Source organism: Macrotis lagotis, chromosome 2, assembly GCF_037893015.1.
Source record: "Macrotis lagotis isolate mMagLag1 chromosome 2, bilby.v1.9.chrom.fasta, whole genome shotgun sequence".
NCBI lineage: Eukaryota > Metazoa > Chordata > Mammalia > Peramelemorphia > Peramelidae > Macrotis > Macrotis lagotis.
In genome coordinates, this window is record NC_133659.1 from 1077560 (window position 1) to 1097942 (window position 20383).

A 20383-nucleotide genomic window follows, 5' to 3' on the forward strand; every position below is an offset into this window, starting at 1 on the left:
AATGGAAAGCAGCTGATGCAATGAGGTCCCCAAGCATTTGGGAAGGTCACGCCGGCATTGTGAGTCTCCAAAGGGAGCCACATCTACTTTTTGGATTCATGAGCTGAGCCTCATTAGCAATAATGGGTAAACATGGAACAAACAATCCAATTATGAATCTTTCCACATGTTTGGAACAAATGTCATTGAGATTCCAATCTGTAAAGTGGATGGATGAATTAAAACCTTGAATTGAATTAATCTAGCGAGGAAACCGCTCTGTTCCGAAAGGTTCCATGAATGACTCAGGAGCTACAGCTTCCTGAGCTATCTGCAGATGACGTGGCATTGTAGAATCACAGCATATTACAACTAGAAGAGACCCAGGGGTTGGCTATTCTTCCTTTTATCAAAAAGATGACTTCTACCACTGACAAATGATTCAGCCTCTTGAATTAATAGGCAGAGTGGAAGACTTCTCATGATGGACACCCATTCCATCTTGAGATGGCTCATTCAGGTTTTGGACCACACTGGGATGGCGGGGAAATTTCTCCTTAGACTGAGTCGAAATCTCCAGTTTCTCCTCCTGCCTTTCCCATCTCTGACTTCCCCAACTGTAACATCCACTAATTGGTCATGGTTCTACCCTCTGGGGATAAGCAGAATTAATCTCATCTCTTTTCCACATAACAACCTTTCAAATATTTGACTACAGTAATTGCTTCAAGTCTGCTCTGGCTCATATTAACTCAACATTTAAGATGAGTCTACTTCATGTAAGGCTAGTAAGGCACTGTGCTGGGGGCTGAAGGTGCAAGGATCCAAAAGGAAATATTGCCTTCCAAGGAGTGTTCAGTCTAATGAGGGTACCTGGGATATATGTGTTAGAGAAAATATGGCGTGGACACAAATAAATAGAATATAAAGTACAATGTGAAATAGGCAAAGGAAATATGAACAGACTGGAAAGAGATGCTTGGGAGAGATCAGAAAAGGTCCGGGTGGAAGAGTGATACTTGAAATGGTGACAGGGTGACTGGGAAGGTTTTCAGCAGATGGAGATGAGGGATGGACAATGCTTGTGAAAGTCAGCTTTTGGTAGGACTCTAAAGTTGGCAAAGAATTTATAAATGTTATCTCATTTGATCCTCACAATAGCCATGGGATGAAGGGGTTATTATAATCCTCATTTTACAGAGGAGGAAACTGAGGCAGAGGTGAAATGACTTTTCCAGGGCCACCTAGCTAGGAAGTGTCTGAGGTGGGGTTTGAACTCAGGTGGTCCTGATTCCAGACCTGGAACTCCAAACACTGTGCTCTTACTCCGTGGGAGACAGCATGAATCACCTCATTGTATCTCTCAAATAAAGTGTAAACTCTCTGAAGGAAAGTCCTGTCTCACATTTCCATCTTCAGTGTCTAGCAATTAACAGCTAGTCAATTGATTGAGAAGACCTAGAGCCAGGCAAGAATGAGTCGTAGTTTGTTGAGAACCAGGTTCTCATCTATCCAACTCAACACTGACATCCTTCCTTCTTTTCTACAACAGTAACATCATGCATTGCTTAAAAGGTGGGCACACTGGATCCTTGGAGTTACCCTGATTGTGAACAAGAGAAAAATGAGGCTGATTGCTTGGTCCATTGTGGTGGGGCTGGAGGAAGCCCGGCAAGGATCGCTGCTTCCTTTTCTGCATTTTCACCCACCGCCTCTTTAGGGATGCATTTTGGAATGGACTTCAAGTCACACTGACTTCTTGTTTCTAAAGTTATTTGTTTTTGTCTCTTTTTTTTGCAAGGCAGTGGGGTTAAGTGACTTGCCCAAGGCCACACAGCTAGGTAATTATTACATGTCTGAGGCTGAATTTGAACTCAGGTCCTCCTGACTTCAGGGCCAGTGCTCTATCCACTGCCCCTAAGTTACTTGTTTTTAAAAAGTTCTGACCCCAAACACCAAAGAAGAGGAGGCAAGCAAAGAGGGTTGTATGACAAGCGGCATGGCTTATGGATTACATCCAGGTGGATTTTCTTTGCAAATCTATAGCAAATTCAACATGCTGTTTCCCAGCCATCCTGCTTGCCTGTTTCTTACTGACCTCTCATTTTGTTTCTGTGCATCCAAAAATATGATAATGTCCTTCTTTTCATACTTTTCATTTTGATGATTTATCATTAGCCACCATTACACTCTAACTCTCTCTCCCCACAAATTGAAGAAAGAAAAACAAAACTTTTGTATCAAATATGCACAATAGGCCAAACCAATCCACCGACCCCAATTCTCACCCAGAATCTGCCTCCTTCTACTCCCTGCGTCCTTGCCCTCCGTCAGCAGATGGGCAGAATGTTCCATCATGGGTTCTCTGGCAGCATGTCTGGCCACTGTACTGAGCCTGACTCGGGCAATAAATATTTAAGTGCCTACTGTGTGCTAAACTCTGAAGATACCAAGGAAATTTCTGCTAGTTGTCTGTCTTTACAATTTGGTTCTATTGAACACATTTTGTATCTGTTCATATATGTCTTTCCAGGTTTCTCTGTAGCCATCCATTCCTTTTTTGAACATTATGGCACAATGATATTATTATATTGAACCAGTTGGCAGTGGATGGGAGCCCTGGGCCTAGGATAAGGAAGACCTGAGTTCAAATCCACCCTGGGCAAGTCAAGAACTCTGCTTCAGTGTCCTCCTCTGTACAATGGGGATAATAGCAGTATCCCCCTCCTAGGGTTGTTGTGAGGAAACAATGAGGTAATATTAGCAAACCACTTATTACTCTGCCTGGCATCTAGTAGGGGCTGTGCAAGTGCGCATTCCCTCTACCCATTATATTCATAGAGTAGAATCACTTCAAAAGGTAGCTTCCTTCTAGGAGGGATCAAGGGCCACCAAGAGAATTCATTACCTATTTTTGAGTACAGTGTCAAGGGTCCCAAGGGCCTTGCAGTCTGCAGAGGCCAGGTTGAACATATGCTTTCCCTTTTTTCCCCATCACAAAAAAGGCTATTGTCCATATTCTTGTATATGTGGGTCCTTTTCCTCTGACATCCTGCATACAACTTCTCCCTTGATTGGAACATGTGGTGTCCTGGCCACACCTTGGGGGTGACCCTCCATTTCAAGTCCTTGGGGCCCAAGTCCTCATGATTAAAAGCGAGACAACATCCCTGGGGTCAAGAAAAGAACTTGACTCTTTTCCAAAGAAAATCTAGTCTGATTTCCTCCTTCTGTTCAGTTCCAGGCCCAGCCCACTGCCCCTTTGCAGAGTCTGTCCAAGATATATTTATGTATTAATGAATGAACTCTATAGGCTGTCTACCCAATAAACATCCAAGTGAATCTCATGGTCAAGGGATTCATACATCCACACACCTCTCCTGATGATTTAACTCAGACAGATGGCTCATGCTCAAAGAAAATATCATGTGATGAGAAAGAGTGAAGAATGAGACAGCCCGAGAATACATTCTCTGTGGAATGATGGGGGAGAGCTCCAGAATTGCCTAGACCATCTCTGATCATTTAGTCCAAACCTACCTGAACACCCTGGAAGGGGGGACTTTTGGGCCCATTCCCAGCCTATGGGATGCTCTAAATGGTCCAATATAATCATGAAGCAAGCAAATGACCAGTTAAGCGTTTGCAACAGACCATGCTGCCATTACAAGGAAAGAGCAAAATGATGCTGATCAGCAATAGGGGGGTGGGCAATGACAAAGGAGAGAGATGAGAGATAAATCACGTGTGTATGCCCACACATACATACATATAAGTGCCTCCATATTAAGGTAATAAGTCCAAACAAATACCAGTTAGGGAAGAACAAGGCTCTTGGGAGAGGGAATCAGAACAGGCTCTATACAGAAGCCAGGATTCTCTGGGGATGAGGCAGTGTGCCAGGCAGGTGGGATGCCAGTTCAAAAGTACAGGGGTCAGAGATGGCATGGCCTCTATAAGGAAGAGAGAAGTCCATTTGATCACAGAGCACAGAAGGGGAATAATGAGGCTAGAAAGATTGAACGGGGCAGGTTATGTGGGAACCATGACATACCAGATCATGCCTAAGGAAGAATGAGGTCGAGTATTAAATTCAGAGATGATGCCAATTCACACACATGCGCACACACCACACACACACACACACACACACACACACACACACACACACAATATCCAAGTTCTTAGAGCTCCCTAGATGCTGACTCTTTCTGCTGAGGCATCTTGGTCTTGAGGATGGAGGGGCACCAGGACCAGAAGCTTCTGGTGCTCCTTCAGGCATCTTCCAGCAATAGGCCCCAAGCAGAACCAATGAGTTTGAGCATCTTCTTAGAACATGGTGCCTTTGTCCTGGAGGGACTGTAAGCTGAACCGCTTGAAGAGGGTCCCCCGGGGACAAAATCCAAGCTAGACTCTCTTTGTGGTGGAGAAAGTGGGGCCAATGCGGAGCACCCAACTTGGGCTGACACTCAGATGTTCGGTATCTGTGGGACCCTGCCCAAGTCACTGAACCCTGGTCTTCCCATAGACTTCATCCTGGTGCACGCTCATTAGCAGGCAGTTCAAGGAACTTATTTTTAAAAACCATTTTTTAGCAAAGAAGCCCAGCTAAAGAGGAAAATCAGCATCTTCTACAGCAAGGAGGGGCTGTTCACCTTTGGAAAAGGTCCTATTTGTGAAATGCTGGGAAGGAGTCCCATGAAAAAGAACTGACTGCACCTGCTTAGGAGGGATAGGTATTTTATCTGTTTGTGGGAGAGGTGGTAATTCTCCCCCCCCCACCCCATGGTCTTGGATCAATTGATGCCTCCCCTGGATAATTAATGTAGTTACAGAAAGCCAAGATAGAGAGGGATTCCCCCCTCCCCCCCAACACACCCTCTTGGTCTTGCTGGATTGGAGTGAAAAATCAATTGACAAATACTAACAGTTTCCTTTAGGGCTATTTGGTGGCACAGTAGATCGAACACAGGCCCTGAAGTCAGGAAAGTCTGTGTTCAAATGTGCCTCAGACATTTACTAGCTGCATGACCCTGGGCAAGTCACTGTTTGCCTTTATTTCCTCATCTGTAAAATGAGTTGGAGGAGAAAATACCAAACCTATCCAGTATCTTTGCTAAGAAAATCCCAAATGGAGTCACAGTCAGACACAACAGTTTCCTAAAATATAAACAAACTCCATTAAAATAATTATCTTTTGAATTTTTTTCTTGGCTTAGTGATTTTTTCTTTGTAGTCCCATCATTCGTATTCCTGGCATGTTGTTTTTGCTCATGGTCCCCAAAAAGGGTTTGTTGCATTGGATTAAGCCTCCTCAAATATTTCTCAGAACTAGATTTCGATAGCTAGACTCAATTTCCTCATCTGTAAAATGAGCTAGAGCCAGTTCTCTCATCATCTCCCTCAGCATGGATGCTGAAGAGAAGGGATAATGAGTGATGGGTGTGCAGGCCTCCAGAGGTTTATGTTTCTACCAGGGCCATGTTCAGGCAGAGACAGGCTGGAGGTTTTATCAGAAAAGCAGCAGGAGAGAAAAAAGTGACAAGAGAAAGGGGGAGTGGGGAGCCAGAGGGGGAAAGGGGAGGGAGGGAGAGCAAGAGCGAGAGCGAGAGCGAGAGCGAGAGCGAGAGCGAGAGCGAGAGCGAGAGAGAGAGAGAGAGAGAGCTTGAGACTTGAGCTAGGACAGATTCTCAAGGAAACCAAGAACTGAATGGTCTATCCCCATTCCAAAGGGGAGGCAACTTCATGAAGACGATCAATTTGAACAGTCAATTGGATATGATTTTGAATGGCATTTTTCAAGGTGAAAAGCTTTAGCATTTTCTCCTTTATTTTTCTCTTTTTTAAGAGTTTTTAGCACATATATCATAGCCCTAGACTTAAAATCCACACATATCTCAGTCTCTATGACTGACTTTATTGGGTTTTCTATCTCTTTATCCATCTGTCAGTCATCTATGTATCTTTCTCCCTACCTATATCTGTATGGGGGGGGGCTTGCTCCAGACCTCTGATTTCACCAGCCATGAGCCCTTGCCCTCACTGAGAGGGGTAGAATGTGGGCTCCTCAGCAGTAAGGGCTACTCCAGGCTTGGGTAAAAATGCAAAGGCTTAGAGATGGGAGATGAAATGTCACATGCCTCAGAAAAGGGCCAGTAAGGCTGAACTGGTCAGTTTGTTAAAGGGAATGAAGTAAAGGAGGCCAGGAAACCAGAAGGGACTTCAAATCCTAAACAGAGGATTTTATAGAGGATGTGGTCCCAGAAGTAAGAGGGTTGAATTGGTCAGTTTGGTGGTCACTTTGTTAACTGAGTGGAAGTGGGAAGGTACTGGGGGGGGGGGAAGACCAATCAGAAGAGCATTGGGGATAGTATGAGAGAAAGACAGTGCCAAGGGTCTGTCTGATGACAGATTAGATGCTGGGGGTGAATGTGGATGAGGAAGTGAGGAGGATCCTGTAGGCACGAGCCTGGGTATCCAGGGAAATGATGGCCAAGACAAGGGGCTGAGAGTTTGGTGGGAAAGGCAGTGAGGGAGGTGATAAGTTTGAGATGTTTATAGGGCAATTCAAGATATCCAAAAGACAACTTGTGACTCAGGACTGTAGTTCAGAAGAGGGGATCTACAGATTTGGAAATTATTACATGGCTATGATCATGGAGCTCATGGGGTCCAACAAGATTGCCATGTGGGAGAACATACAAAGAAAAGAGAAGAAGCCCCAAGTCTGCCCTGGGAATAGCCACCCGTGGTGAGCAGGAAGCCCCTGAAGGAAAATGTAGCAAAGGAGACAGAGGAGAACCTGGAGAGAGGGATGTCTGGAAACCCTAGTAAGGGGAGAGGGGGAGCCACAGGGTCAGAGGATGCCAGCAGTTAAACAGAATGAGAAAAGGTCATCCGAGAACTGGGATGCTGAGGTGAGAAGCCAGACTGCAGAGTTGAGGAAGTGGAGCCACCAGAAGAAGCAGTTTTCTCAAGGAAGTAGTTGAGGAGAGAAGAAAGAAGATGATCACTAATGGGCACAGTTGGATCAAGTGAGGTTTATGGGGGGGGGAGAAGAAATGAGCAGGAAAGGAGGGACTAAAGACCATCAATTATGTAGTGGGGATAATTTCCAGAGAAAAGGATGGGAGCTTCCCGAGGGCAAGCATCATGTAGTTTTAAATTTCTTTCAAAGACATTCTCAGTTCCTAGCACCTTGTGCCACCTATAACAAGTCTCTGTTGAATTTTTCTGATTGAAACGACAAGAATCATGGGTCATAAGTTAGAGTTGGAGGGGACCTTGGTATTAATGATCCATCCATATTTTTTGTTTTGCTCTCCCATGCAAGGATCCATTTAAAAAATTTAAATTCAGCACACGGTCCAAATCATTTAATTAAGAGAATTACAAGGAGCAAGACCAACCAAATAATCGTATAATGTATCAGTAATGCAAAGAAAAGCCATAGTAGGTGTTGCACTGGCACTGACCTCATTAGTTTTAGAATGACCTGTGATGGAGCAGATTGAAAAAGTTTTAAAAATGGAATTGGCTCCTCTCCAGTTCCCCTCAGGGAGCGTGTGTGATGGACTATGCTGCTCAAATGGAGAGATGGTTTACTTCTTATTTTCTCTCTTTTAAAATGACTAATATTGATGCCAACATACTCTGGCATCTAAAACCATTAGGGAGAGACTCAGAGGTCAGGAAATTTAACAATTTCTGAGAGACAAATCAATTTTCCCTTAATAAAGAGAAAGAAGCTGCTAAGGTTCCCCTTGCGAGCCCCAATTGCCAACAATTTGAACCTAACTAGATGCTAATTAGGATGGGAGGCCTTGGAAGCTACTTTTGCTCATGAGGACAATGCGTACAAACTGCATATGCACACACACTAAGACCATTTGGTCCAGTTATGACTTTGGGAGAGCACCATGCTCTCCTTGTCTCTGTTGGCCCATCAGCCTAAGGTTTCAAACAGTAGAATAGGAAGGACAGTGTGAACACAAAGAACAGTGAACTTCCTCATGGTGCCTTGACTTTCTGCCTTTCAGAGTAACTGGGCCCCATTTGGCTCTTACGTTTTTATCACAGATACATTAAATTCTCTAAATTAGGATTCACTCAAAAGTCCTACTCCGTCAGCACAAGACGGGTAATAGGGCTATAAAGCATTTTGTTTGAAATAAAGAACTAGAGAGAGTAGTGGATCGAAACTCAATATGGATTAAAAGGTAGCCTGGCATCCAAGGAAGGTTGCGCAATCTTGAGTATCTCTAAGGGAAGGCACTGGTGAAATGATGTCTGCTGTCTATTGGGCATAGTGTTTTTGCCATTGCACTTTATTAATGTCTTATGACCCTGACTGTTGTGCCATGTTTTTGTCCTCCTGGAGAGATCTCCAATTCATTCACCCCTCAGTTCTTTCCTAGACCATCACTGTACTATGATCACCTTTCTTCCTTTCCCCTTTTCAACCTCTTGGCAATACCTTCTCCACTCAGTGCTCTCATGACCCACCCCTCCTCCATTCTCTCATCTGAGGACTTCACCTCATACTTTACTGAAAAAAAATGGAGGCTATTTGCTGAAGGAGTTCCCCTTTTTCTCTTTCTTTTACTTTATCTTCTTAGATATCTTCCCCAACTATGTCTTCCTTCTTCCCTATCTCATATGAGGAGGTGGCTCTTTTTTTCCCAATTCCTTTACATGGACTCATTGATTCCATCCCTTCTCCTATAGATGGTCCAAATCCCATCATCCTTACTCTCTCCTCATTTATTGACTCTTTTCCTCCTATCTGCAAGCAAACTCATACTTCTGCAATCCTAGGAACTACCATCACCAGTTTCCCTTTATCCTATCATTTCATCTCCCATCCTCCCCATTGTCTCCTCCCATCCTCAGCTGAACTCCTTGACAAAACTTTCTTCAGGAGGTGCCTCCATTTGTCTACTCCAACCCTCTTCTGGTTTCTGACCTAACCATTGGACTGAAGCTGCTCTCTCCACTATGGATCTAGTCATTGCCCAAGTTATTATGTCTTTTCCCATCCTTCTCCTCCCTGACTTCTTGGCAGCTCCCCCCTGGAAGCTTCCTTCCTTCCATGGTCTTCCTCTAATATATCTGAGCATTCCCTTTCAGTCCTCTTTGCTGATGCTTTGCCCCTGGTACAGCCCTTGGGCAGGCAGTCTTTCCTGGCTGCACTCTGAGAAGACTTTCATTCTCCTCCAAACATGTCCCATATGTGCTGAGCTGGTTGCCTCACTCCTGAGAAGGGGGACTCCTTGAGGGGTAGACGGGGTGGTTTCATCTTGCTTGCTTGAGGTTCCCAGGACTTAATTGAGTGACTGACATTCAGTGAGTGGTCTCGGAGATGATGATGTAAATGACCTGCCCAGATCATATCAAGAGGCAGAATCCTATGGGACCCCTGGGCACGGCTTCTGTTCCACCTCTTGGGGGCCATGCCGTGGTATACATTGTACTAAGATGAGGCAGTGGCAGCTCAGGCCTTCTGGACCTAGTACACACCAACCACTTGTAAATGTTTATAGAATCGAATGTGCTGGGTTTTTGTTAGCATTTGATATTCTCATGCTTCCTTTCACTGACCTCCTGGAGTGAACACATTCTACTCTGATCTCTGCACAGACCCAAGACTGTCTCTGTCTCATTACCCTGGGAACGACTTCTGTGGATAAAGGGCCTCTGGAATACACTGATCTTCAGGAAAAATTGTCTAGTTATAGCATCCCAGTAGAATGTAAACTTGCTGAGGGCTCTCTACAAAACGATCTGCTCCATCTCATTTCACACATAGAACCTGATCTGCTTTCTGTCAGGAGAAAGAGGAATTGCTTGTCTAAAGCTGTTTGTCTTTACTGTTATTGGACTTCTGGCCAAGATGGTAGAGAGGGGCCAGGAGCTTGTGACACTCTCCTGGGTTCCCTCAGAATGAATCAAACCTCTTAACAGATTCTGGAGCGACAGAACCCAAAAAAGAACCCAAAAGACCAGAGGGCAACATCTTGCAGCAAAGCCTGTCACTGGGAGACCATGGGGGTGCTCAGGGCAGAGGACAGCCACCCAGCACAGGGTGGGGCGACGAGGAGGGACTAACCTGAGCCCCTCACTGTGGGAGGGGAGATTTCTGCAGCTTGAGTTGCAGGGTGGCAGGGTGCCCAGGACCCCCATTCAGCCAGCTCTGTTCATGCCCCTGGGGATCCCAGCAGGGAGGGCCTGGCATTCCTGTGCAAACAGCCCAGACACTACACCAGGTGTTCTCACCTTTCCTAATGACCCAGGGAGTGGGTGGCTGACATCCAGGTTCTGAGGCTCCTGAGAGAGAGTCCCAGAGACAGCCCCAGGTGTTCCCACCTTTCTGAAGGACCATCCACAGAAAGAGCCTCAGGTGTTCCTTAGCTGTAGCAGTCCTCTGGGCTTCCCAACATCAAGAGCCCCAGGCCAGGAAGCAAGCTTCTAGGGCTCTCAACACCAAGATCTGGGAGCAAGTCCTCCCCGAACAAAACAAAGTTATCTACCTTGGGATAGCTAACAAATTCCAAAATGATTAAGAAAGGGTTAGAGAAAAACAGAGTCTCTTGCAAGTTACCTTGGAGGTAAGGACAGAAGGAAACACTAGAAAAGGAGGGCAAAAAGGGGTCCTACATGTGAAGCTTTGGAGAGAATATAAATTTGTCTCTAGACCAGAAAGACTTAGAAGAGCTCATTAAGAATTTTAAAAATCAAATGGAAAACTTAAGAGGAAGATTGTTCTATAAATTGTTCTCCTGGTTCTGTTCATGTCTGTTCATTCCTCTTCAGTTTATGTCTTTAAAATTGGTCATTTTTATGCTATCATATAAATTATCCTTCCAGCTCTGCTCACTTCCTTCTGACACATAAAACATCATATTTCTATATAGAAACCAACAGGGAGAGAGGAAAAGAAATCCTATTAAAAAATTCAAAATAAATAAAATACTTGGGAGTCTGCCTATCAAGATACACATAAAAAGTTATCTAAATGCAACTATAAACAACTCTTTACAGAAATAAACACATCTTATTAATTGGTAATAGCTTAGTTGCTCATGGATAGGCTGAGCCAATATAAAAAAAGTAATCCTTTATAAATTAATTTCTTTATTCAATACCAAACCAAACTATCAAACAATTACTTTATAGAACTAGAAAAAATAACAAAATTCATATAGAGGCAAGAAAAGATCAAGAATCTCATAGGAAATACTGAGAGAAAATGAAGGACAGGAATGAGCAGTGCCAGAACTCAAACTTGACTACAAAGCAATTAATGGAACAGATGAGGAACACAATAGAGAGAAGCCAAGAAGCACAAAACCCGAGTGGTGTCCAGTTGGCACAAAGAAAGAGTTCTGTCTGCTACTGAGATAAGAATCTGCAGTCTGACAAAAACTGTTGGGGAAAATGGGCAACAGGATGAGGGAAATTAGGTTTAGAGCAACACCTCATACCTTATACCAATATAAACTCCAAAGAGATCTATGATCCAAATAGAAAAGGTCTCATTATTAGCCATTTAGGGAAAAAAAAATTATCTGTATATAGAATTAGAGGCAGCACAGCCTGGTAGAGTATACGATAAAGACTCAGGAAGACCTGGGTTCAAATCTTCCCAGGTAATTACTAGCTTGTAGTCTTGAGCAAGCCCTTTAACCTTTTTTTTTTTTTTGGCCTGTTTTTCAGTTTTGCAAAATGAGGGAATTTCACTTGGAGTCTCCCAAAGTCCTTCCATCTTGATAAGAAATCTATGATCCCATAAATTTTTAAGTTGAAAAAGACCCTGAAAACTCCCTAGCCTAACTTTCTTTTAGTTCTATCTTCAGTTAGAGGAGGAGGAGGAGGAGGAAGGAGAGCAAAGAAATTCTGGCTAATTAAGAACAAATTTAACCAGAAGTGAATTTCTTACCACCTCTGGGCATTGTGATGCTCAGTCATTTTCAAAGATAATTTAGATGCTGACCATTGTGTTCACCTTTTCAGACAATTAGGTCAAAAGGGAACAAGCTGTAGTGTGTAACTCAAGGTCAGTAAAAACTCTACTTTTTCTTGAAAGTTATTAATTCCTTTTTTCAAAAAGTACTTCCCTTCCACAGTTAAAGTGGAAAGTCTTGGGAGAATGGGTGTAGTGGATAGAGTGATGGGCCTGGAGTAAGGAAGACCTGAGTTCAAATTTGAATTCAGAAGCTTACTAGGCATGTAACTCTGGGCAAGTCACTTAAATCTGTTTGCCCCAGTTCCCTCACCCATTTAATAATGTAGAGAAAGAAATGGCAAATCACTCTGGTATCTTTGTCAAGAAAAACTCAAATGGGTTCAAACTCGGCTGGAAAATGACCGAACAGCAACACTAGCATGGGAGAATGGCTTTGAACCATGGCATCCTGTCCTTTTAGGTAATATGTGAATCTTCATCCCCGGTCCCACTCCTGTCCAGTCACTTGTTAACTGGGTCACTGAACATAGCTTCCCTCCTCCTCTTTACCTCATAAAGACGAGTCAGAACAGACGCATGAGCGTGGCCTTTGGTCATCCCATAGACTGCAGACCAGCAGCACCAACTTTCAACCAAGGGGCTTCCAAGGCCCAAGGAAAGGGGCTCCTCTGAACACTCCCTGCGGCACCCGATTCTTCACGGGGAAGCACTCACCGTCATGATGAGCCCCTTCTCCTGGAAGTACTTGATCAAGGGGGAGGCGTTCTGCTGAAAGTTGGCCAGCCTCCTCTGGGTGGCCCGCAGGCTGTCATCGGGTCGGCCCTGCTGCTCTGCCCTCCGCAGCAGCCTCTCCTTGAGCCGCTGGCTGGCGCAGGCCAGGAACACCACCAGGTCTGGGGGGCAGATCTGTGGAGAGGAGGCACCAAGGGGCAGCTTTAGTCACCCGGCTAGCACAGAGGCAGCTTCCATCCTGAAATCGCTTTGGACTCTCAAGAACTCACAGCTGCTCATCCGAGCTTCCAGGTGGAATGAGCATTTATTAAACAGCTCCTGAACACAGAACACTAGGCCATGGGTCAGGACATGGAGCTTAGATAAGACATGGTCTTCACGACTCAAGTAATCCATTTATTAATCTCCGACTGTACCCCAGGCACTGTGCTATGCAGAAAGGAAACAGCAGGTGCTAGGACAAGCAGCCAGTACTCGAGCATGTATTGAGTGCTTGCTGCCAGAGGCTAAATCTCTAAGTAGATAGAGAATACATATATAAAGAAAAAAAAACACAATTTGGGGGTTGGGTAGCAGTTGAGGGGAATCAGGGAAGGCTCCATGTAGGAGGAGGCATTTGAATTAAGTTTTGAAAAAAGCCAGGGATTCTGAATGAGGAGGGGGGCCCATCTGGGCATAGGGGGTAGGAGCCAAGGCAAAAGCATCAAAGTGAGAAAGAATGTTATTAGTCAGTCCCTCAGAAAGCACTGACTGAATTCTTATTGTTTCTCATGATTTTCTATATATTATTAACAAAACCTAGCAGAAAGAGATGGGAAAATTCCACTTAAAATAACTACAAAATGTGTAAAATATTGGGAATCTACTTATCAAAAAGCAAAAAACTATTACAAAATAGTTAAGTTGAAAAAGACCCTGAAAATTATCGAGCCTATGCTGGTTAATTAAGAACAAATTTAACCAGAAATGAATTTCTTACCACCTCTGTGGTAAGTAAAAGACCTAAATAATTGCAGAAATATTAATTGCCCAAGGATGGGGTGAGTCAACACAGTAAACAAGACAATACCACTTTATTTTATTTAATTGCATACCAATGAAACTAAAGGATTACTGTAGAGCTAAAAAAAAGATAATAAAAAACATCAGAAAGAGCAAATGGTCAAGAATCTCAAAGAAATAATTAAGGAAAGTGGGAAAGAAGTGGATCTTAGGGTACCAGATCTCAAACCATGCCTCAAAGCAGTAATTGTCTAAATGATTGGGTACTGTTTATAAAATAGAGATTGATCAGTAGAACAGATTGCAGAAGCAAACCAACCTAGTGTTTAAACTCAAAGACCCAATGAAAGTAAAAGCTATTCAATAAAAACTTCTGGGAATGGGGGCAGCTAGGTGGTGCAGTGGATAAATAGCATCCCTGGAGTCAGGAGTAACTCAACTTCAATTCCGGCCTCAGACACTTAATAATTACCTAGCTGCGTGACTTTGGGCAAGCCACTTAACCCCATTGCCATAAATAAAGAAAAATTTATTTAAAACTGCTGGGAAAAAATGGAGGGCATCTGGCAAAAACTTTGTTGTTTGTTGTTCATTTTGGTCAACATATTCCATATGCTAAGATTGATTCCAACTATATACATGACTTGGACATTGAAAGGTCACATCCCAAATAAATTAGAGGAATAATGGAGATCTATAAGTATGGGGAATAGAGAGGATCACAGAAGATAAAAATGGACAATTTTGAACATATAAAGCTAAAATTAAAAGTTTTTGAATAAACAAAACCAATGTAGTTAAAATTAGAAGGAAAATGTTAACTGGGGAAAATTCTCTGCTCTTTGGGAAGGGTTTCATTTTCAAGATATATTAAAAAAGAATTCAAATTTATAAGCATAAGAACTATTCTCCATTTGATAAATGATCAAAGGAATCAAACAAGCAGTTGCCAAAAGAATGAATCCCACCACTGAGGGAAGGGGGTTGGGAAGGGAGGGCAGTAGAAAAATGTATAATATAAATATGCAAGTGGATGAATGTTGAAAAACTTTCATAACATGTAACTGGAAAAATAAAATAAAATAACAATCAGAAAAAGAAAACAAATCTGAGCTATCAGCAATTATATAAAAAATGTTCCAAATCATTAATATTCAAAAGGTTGCAAATTATGCTATTTGGGGTTTCCACCATATATCACTGGAGTGACAAGGATGAGATAAAGGGGAAATGACAAAGGTTGGAGGGGCTGTGGGAAAAGAAAGACATCAATGCATTATTGATGGAGAAATGAATTGGTCCAACCATTCTGGAAAGCTATTTGGACCTATGGCCCCAAAGTCATTAAAAAGAGAGTCATATATACAAAAATATTTATAATAGCTTTTTATAGTAGAACTACACTAGAGGACTAAGGTTGTTCTCCCATGGGAGAATGGCTATTCAAAGTAGTAGAATAGTATTGTGCCATAAGAAATGATAAAAATGGACAGTTTCAGAGGAAAATCAGAAAACCTGTATAGACTTATGCAGAATAACATCCTAAAGAAAAACGGCTTTAAATGAGAAAACAAGTTTAAAAAAGATACTATAGAGACTTTGTTAATATAAAAGAGAGGGAGGAACTTGGGGGGGGGGAATTCCTATGTGGTATATTCTTTTTTTGAACAATTCTCTGTGGTTGTTGGAGTTTAGTTTTATAAAGAGTTGTCAGACATTGTTTATAAAACTTAGTTATAAAGTTACAAAACTTAGGGGAACTGAAGATGAAATTTGCCTACTGCCCTTCTCCCCCACCCCCAAAGAGGCAGGTGACTCAGTGCACAATGAGACCCATAGTTGTGGACATGACCGGTGTGAGAATTAGTTTGTTTGATCATGCATATTTGTTACAAGGGTTTTGATTTTCTTTTTTCTTTTTTTCCTAATGGGGGAGTGGAAGATAAAAATGCTTGTGAACTGAAAAAGTATTAAATGAACAAAAGCAATTTATAGGGTTTTAGAGAGTTTCTTAGGGGCACAGAAAGCATGTCATAGTCTGGCTTTAAACCTCAGGTCCTCTTGTCTACCTTTCTATTCATTACGCCATTGCAATTCTCACCTTTCACATTATAGGTTCTAACAAATGTTTGTTGAAATTAAATAACTAATAACATGGAGATTTAAAAAAAAGGTTTATAAAGGGCTTTACTTAGATTATCCCACTGGATTCTCTCAACAATCCTAGGAGAAAGGTGCTATTACTATCCCCATTTTACAGATGAGGAAACTGAGATAAACAGGTGCAGTGACTTGTCCAGATTTGAATGCAGGTCTTTCTGACTTTAGGTTTGGCATAATTGCTAAAGGGTAAATAGCTTCTGAACAAAAACATATAGGGTGGGGCAGCTAGGTGGCGCAGTGGATAGAGCACTGGCCCTGGAGTCAGGGAGACCTGAGTTCAAATCCGACCTCAGACACTTGATAATTACCTAGCCGTGTGGCCTTGGGCAAGCCACTTAACCCCATTGCCTTGCAAAAACTTAAAAAAAAACCACGCCAAAAAAACCCATATAGGGAGCGGTAGGGAATCACAGAGAGTAGTGTTTTTATGCTTATGATGAACAATCTGGACAAACACCTTAATATTTTAAAAATTTATGTTGCTTTTTGTAACAATCAAAATTCCTTGTTCTCTGTCTCAGAGTAAAGCAGAGGTTCCTAACTTTTTTTTTTTGCCACTGACCCCTCTGGCTATCTGGTGAAGACAATGGACCTCACTTGCTCAGGTATGGGTTGGATTGAGTCCCTTTGGCTTCTGAGGTCACAGTCTGTCACCCAGGTTGAGAATCTTGGAGAATACCTTGGCTCTTCTTCCTTTGCCAAGTCTGCCTCCATCACACTATCCCCTGTCAACTCACTGACTTGGCCATGAGCTCTAATTATGGACTCATCCCCTCCCAGGTAGCAGGACCAGACAGAGGTGGGGTAGCATAAGGGAATGAGGAATGGTCTTGGCATCAAGGCAGAGTTCTAATTCTATTTTCTGTGGTTCTTTGGGCAGTAATCAGAGTAAGAACAATGGCCAATAACTAGCTAGCATTTATCTGGAAATTTAAGGTTTACAAAGGGCTTTGACTTCTCTGCACCTTGGAGGAAGACGCTGATGAAATCTGTAGTCCCAATGCCTCTAAACGGAGGGCCCAATCTCCTCAAAACTTCCCCTATAGTCTGGGTAGACATGGGTTTAGTCAGGTTGTTTGCATGGCCAAAGACTCCCATTGCCTCCAGGATGAATTGCAAACCTCTCTTCTCGGCTAGCAGAGCCTGGCTGATCTGTCTCTAACCTATCTTTCCGTCCTTATCGTCTGTTCCTCTTCTTCCCACACTCTATATACCTCTAGAATTTGCAAAAACTGCCTCTGAGTTGAATCTAGTCCTCATTTTCCTCTAGTCAAAACCCTTTGGTTTCTTAGCATCTCCACTGGGTGATTCCAGAGTCATTTCTGATAACCTGCAGTGAGAAAGTTCTCACCATCTTCCTCCTTATCTTGCAGGTGTGCACTTAACCTGCAAAGGTCAGTTCTCTACAATCAGGACTTGCCTGGTAGCCCCATCATCTGACACACAGTAGGGGCTTCATCTATGTTTGCTAAATTGAATAGAGAAAGATAATTATAGAGGGATTCTGACCAGGACTGGGAATCCCTGTATTTAATGTAGCCCGCGATCACCATTTGTGTAGATCTATATATGATCCTCTATTAATTCTGTATGTAAATGAATTTCTAGATAGAAATCTTTCAGTAGTTTTTTACATTGGCATTTTTATCTTTGATGAGAAGCAATTACATTCTGAACGTTATAATTGCATTTTCGTTATGTTCTAGTGTTAAATATTTGCTCTCCATCTCAATGATAAAAGTAAAGGAGCTTCTCTCAAATGCTTCTTCAGCTCCTTGTCACTAGGAGCCTGATTGTGCCAAAGAACATTTCTGCTACCACTCTGCACTCCCAGAGCCCTTTATTCCTCAAGGCAAATGTACTAATTAATGTGCTAATTCTTTGCCACCCTCCCTCCTTCCCTCCTTCCCTCCTTCATTCTCTCCTTCCCTTCCTTCCTTCCTTCCTTCCTTCCTTCCTTCCTTCCTTCCTTCCTTCCTTCCTTCCTTCCTTCCTTCCTTCCTTCCTCCCTCCCTCCCTCCCTTCCTTCCGTGAGGAATGTAGGGCATTGGTCTTCACAGGGGGTGGAGGGGGGCCCCTTTGAATTCCATTACAAAGGGGGAATGGCCGCAACCAATCACAAAACTGGGAGAGTTCTCCTAATCTTATTCCAAAAATGACAAACCCAAGATTAGAAGAAACTAGTCCTTAACTGGTCAAGAGTAACCTTTGCACATGCTCAAAGACATCTAGCTGTTCTGGCTCATTAGTAGGGTGAGCGGGGTGGGGGGATGTATAGGAACCAAAGTATCCATTAGGTTTGTGACCCCCGCCTATGGTTGGCATGAAGGGGCAGGAACAAAGCCTTTCAAAGTGCAAGAAAGAGCCTGTATGTTGGAATCCCCCCCCCCCCCCGCCATGAGAGAGGTGTACCTTTTTTTTTAAAGATATTTTAATAAAAACCAATTTAATCACTCTGGACTAAGTATTCTCGAGCCATTTATAACCCTTCCTTCCTTCCTTCCTTCCTTCCTTCCTTCCTTCCTTCCTTCCTTCCTTCCTTCCTTCCTTCCTTCCTTCCTTCCGTCCTTCCTTCCTTCCTTGGAATGCATGGCTTCTGTGGTTCTTTCTAGCTCTAAGAACTTAAGTCCTTGCATTCCATGATCTCTATTCCCCTTGCCATCCTCTGAAAGAGCTTTAAGTCCATGCCATCAGAGAAGGAACTAACAAAGGTGCCATGCCAGAACAGGGGATGGGATGGCGCTGCTCAATCTGCATTGGTCAGACCACACTGGGAGCATAATGCTCATTTTGGGGCACATTTTAGAGTGGGCATTGGGAAACTGGAGGGTGTCCAGAGGAATGCAAGCAGGGGGTCAAAGGAAATGATATTCTGTGATAAGGGTCCAACTCAGTTACTCAACAGGGTTAATGTGAGGGTGGAAGGAAGAGACTATTTTAGAAATTATGACCAAATTCAGTGCTAGTGAAAAACTAAGAATTCTTCCCAAGAATCCAATAGAAAAAGCTTAAACCTCAGGGGTATGATTTCCAGAACCCAAAACATGGCTGTGCTTATCCACAAATAGCTCTCCCTAGAGTGGTGCCTTACATTTCATCATTACAGATTCATTCCTTTGCTAAAGACACTGCCACTCCATGATGAAAAGCAAACTGACTTGGGAGAGGTAATACATGAAGCAAGCTGTTGTAGACATTATTTTATGGGGTGTGTGTCAGGAAGAACCCTTAGAGATCTTTTAATCCTACCCTCTCATTTTATAGATGATCAAAGTGAGACCTGGGGGAAGTCACAGAGCAGAAGGGGCCTTCCATGAATCAAGGAGTTATCCAGTGAAGAATTCTTGCTTCTGCTAGAAGCCCTCCAAGGTGGGGAAGCCCCTTCCTCTCAAGGCAGCCCAGCCTTTCTATAGGGATTCTAATTTGATCCAGTTTTTTCTTTGCAGTTCCTTTTTCTTTTTCTTCTCTCCTCTAGGTACCAGCAGAATATATTTCATCCCTTGTGCATAAAACTACATTTCAAATGACAACATTCATATTGTCATCTCTAGTCCACGGCCAGCTTCAATTGGACTCCAGATCAAACTGGCCACCATCTTTGACATTCTTTATAACTGGGTTACCCAGAAGTGAATGTGATATTCCCCATTTCGACAAGGACAATTCATGATGGATTTATCCCCTTCCAGTCCCTGGAAGCTGTGGCTCTCTGAAGGCAGCCCAATCTACCATCTTGCACTGTTCTTATTGAGTCTGTGGTCCAGATTTTTTTCAGAACAAGGGTTCTATAGATCCCCCCAACTCCTTCTTGTACTTTTGAAACTGATTTTCGTTTCCAGGGACAAGCCTTCACATTTATCTCTATGACATTTTTATCTTATAAGATTCAGTCTAAAGAACAAAAGGTCAAAAATTTCAAAGAAGCTAATGAAAAGAAATGTAAAGGAAGGAGCTTCATCAGTGCTAGACTTGAGAGAGGTAGCTAGAGCAGTGGAGACAAGTGGATGGCCATGCAAGCTGTGCAGGTAGAAAAGTCAAAGCATTGGATGGGGTGGGGAGGAATGGAGAGAGGAAGATGACTCCTAAATAGATTCTAGATGACAGGAAATGATGGTGAAGCCCTTAAAATTAGGAGGGAATTAGGAAGGGAAACAGGTTTGGGGGGAGGCCATGGGTTCCATTTTGGACAAATAGAGAATGAGGTCACTGTGGGGTCCAGGGAAAGATCCCAGGAGTTCAATTAATAGAATGCCTGGCTTGGAATATGCACTCAGCAGATGCTTACTGACTTATTGACAAGGCTGCCCAGTAGGCAGTAAGGCTCTGGAATTTAGAACAGGTTTTGTGGTGATTTCTGAGCTCACTCTTGAGGTTCTGAAGTTTTGTGTGACTCTTTGGAAAAAAAATATAGAATGTGATAGCTCATGATTGAAGAGGGATACAACATGGGTGGGAAGTGACATGGACCAAGGAGGCTTCCTCCATTTCTACATGTGTGGCCTTTGAGTTGAGTGGGGAGAGGCAAGGGGATACCAATCTGTG

General features: G+C 43.0%; 1 protein-coding gene across 2 annotated transcripts in view; it reads right to left on the reverse strand.

The window, feature by feature from the left end:
• Positions 1–20383, reverse strand: part of AK5 (adenylate kinase 5) — a 171730-nt gene that overhangs the window by 100243 nt on the left and 51104 nt on the right. For both annotated transcript variants that reach the window (XM_074221136.1, XM_074221137.1), the window contains exon 6: positions 12659–12850. In XM_074221136.1, the coding sequence (XP_074077237.1) occupies positions 12659–12850 (192 nt within the window). The remainder of the gene's footprint in view (positions 1–12658; positions 12851–20383) is intronic.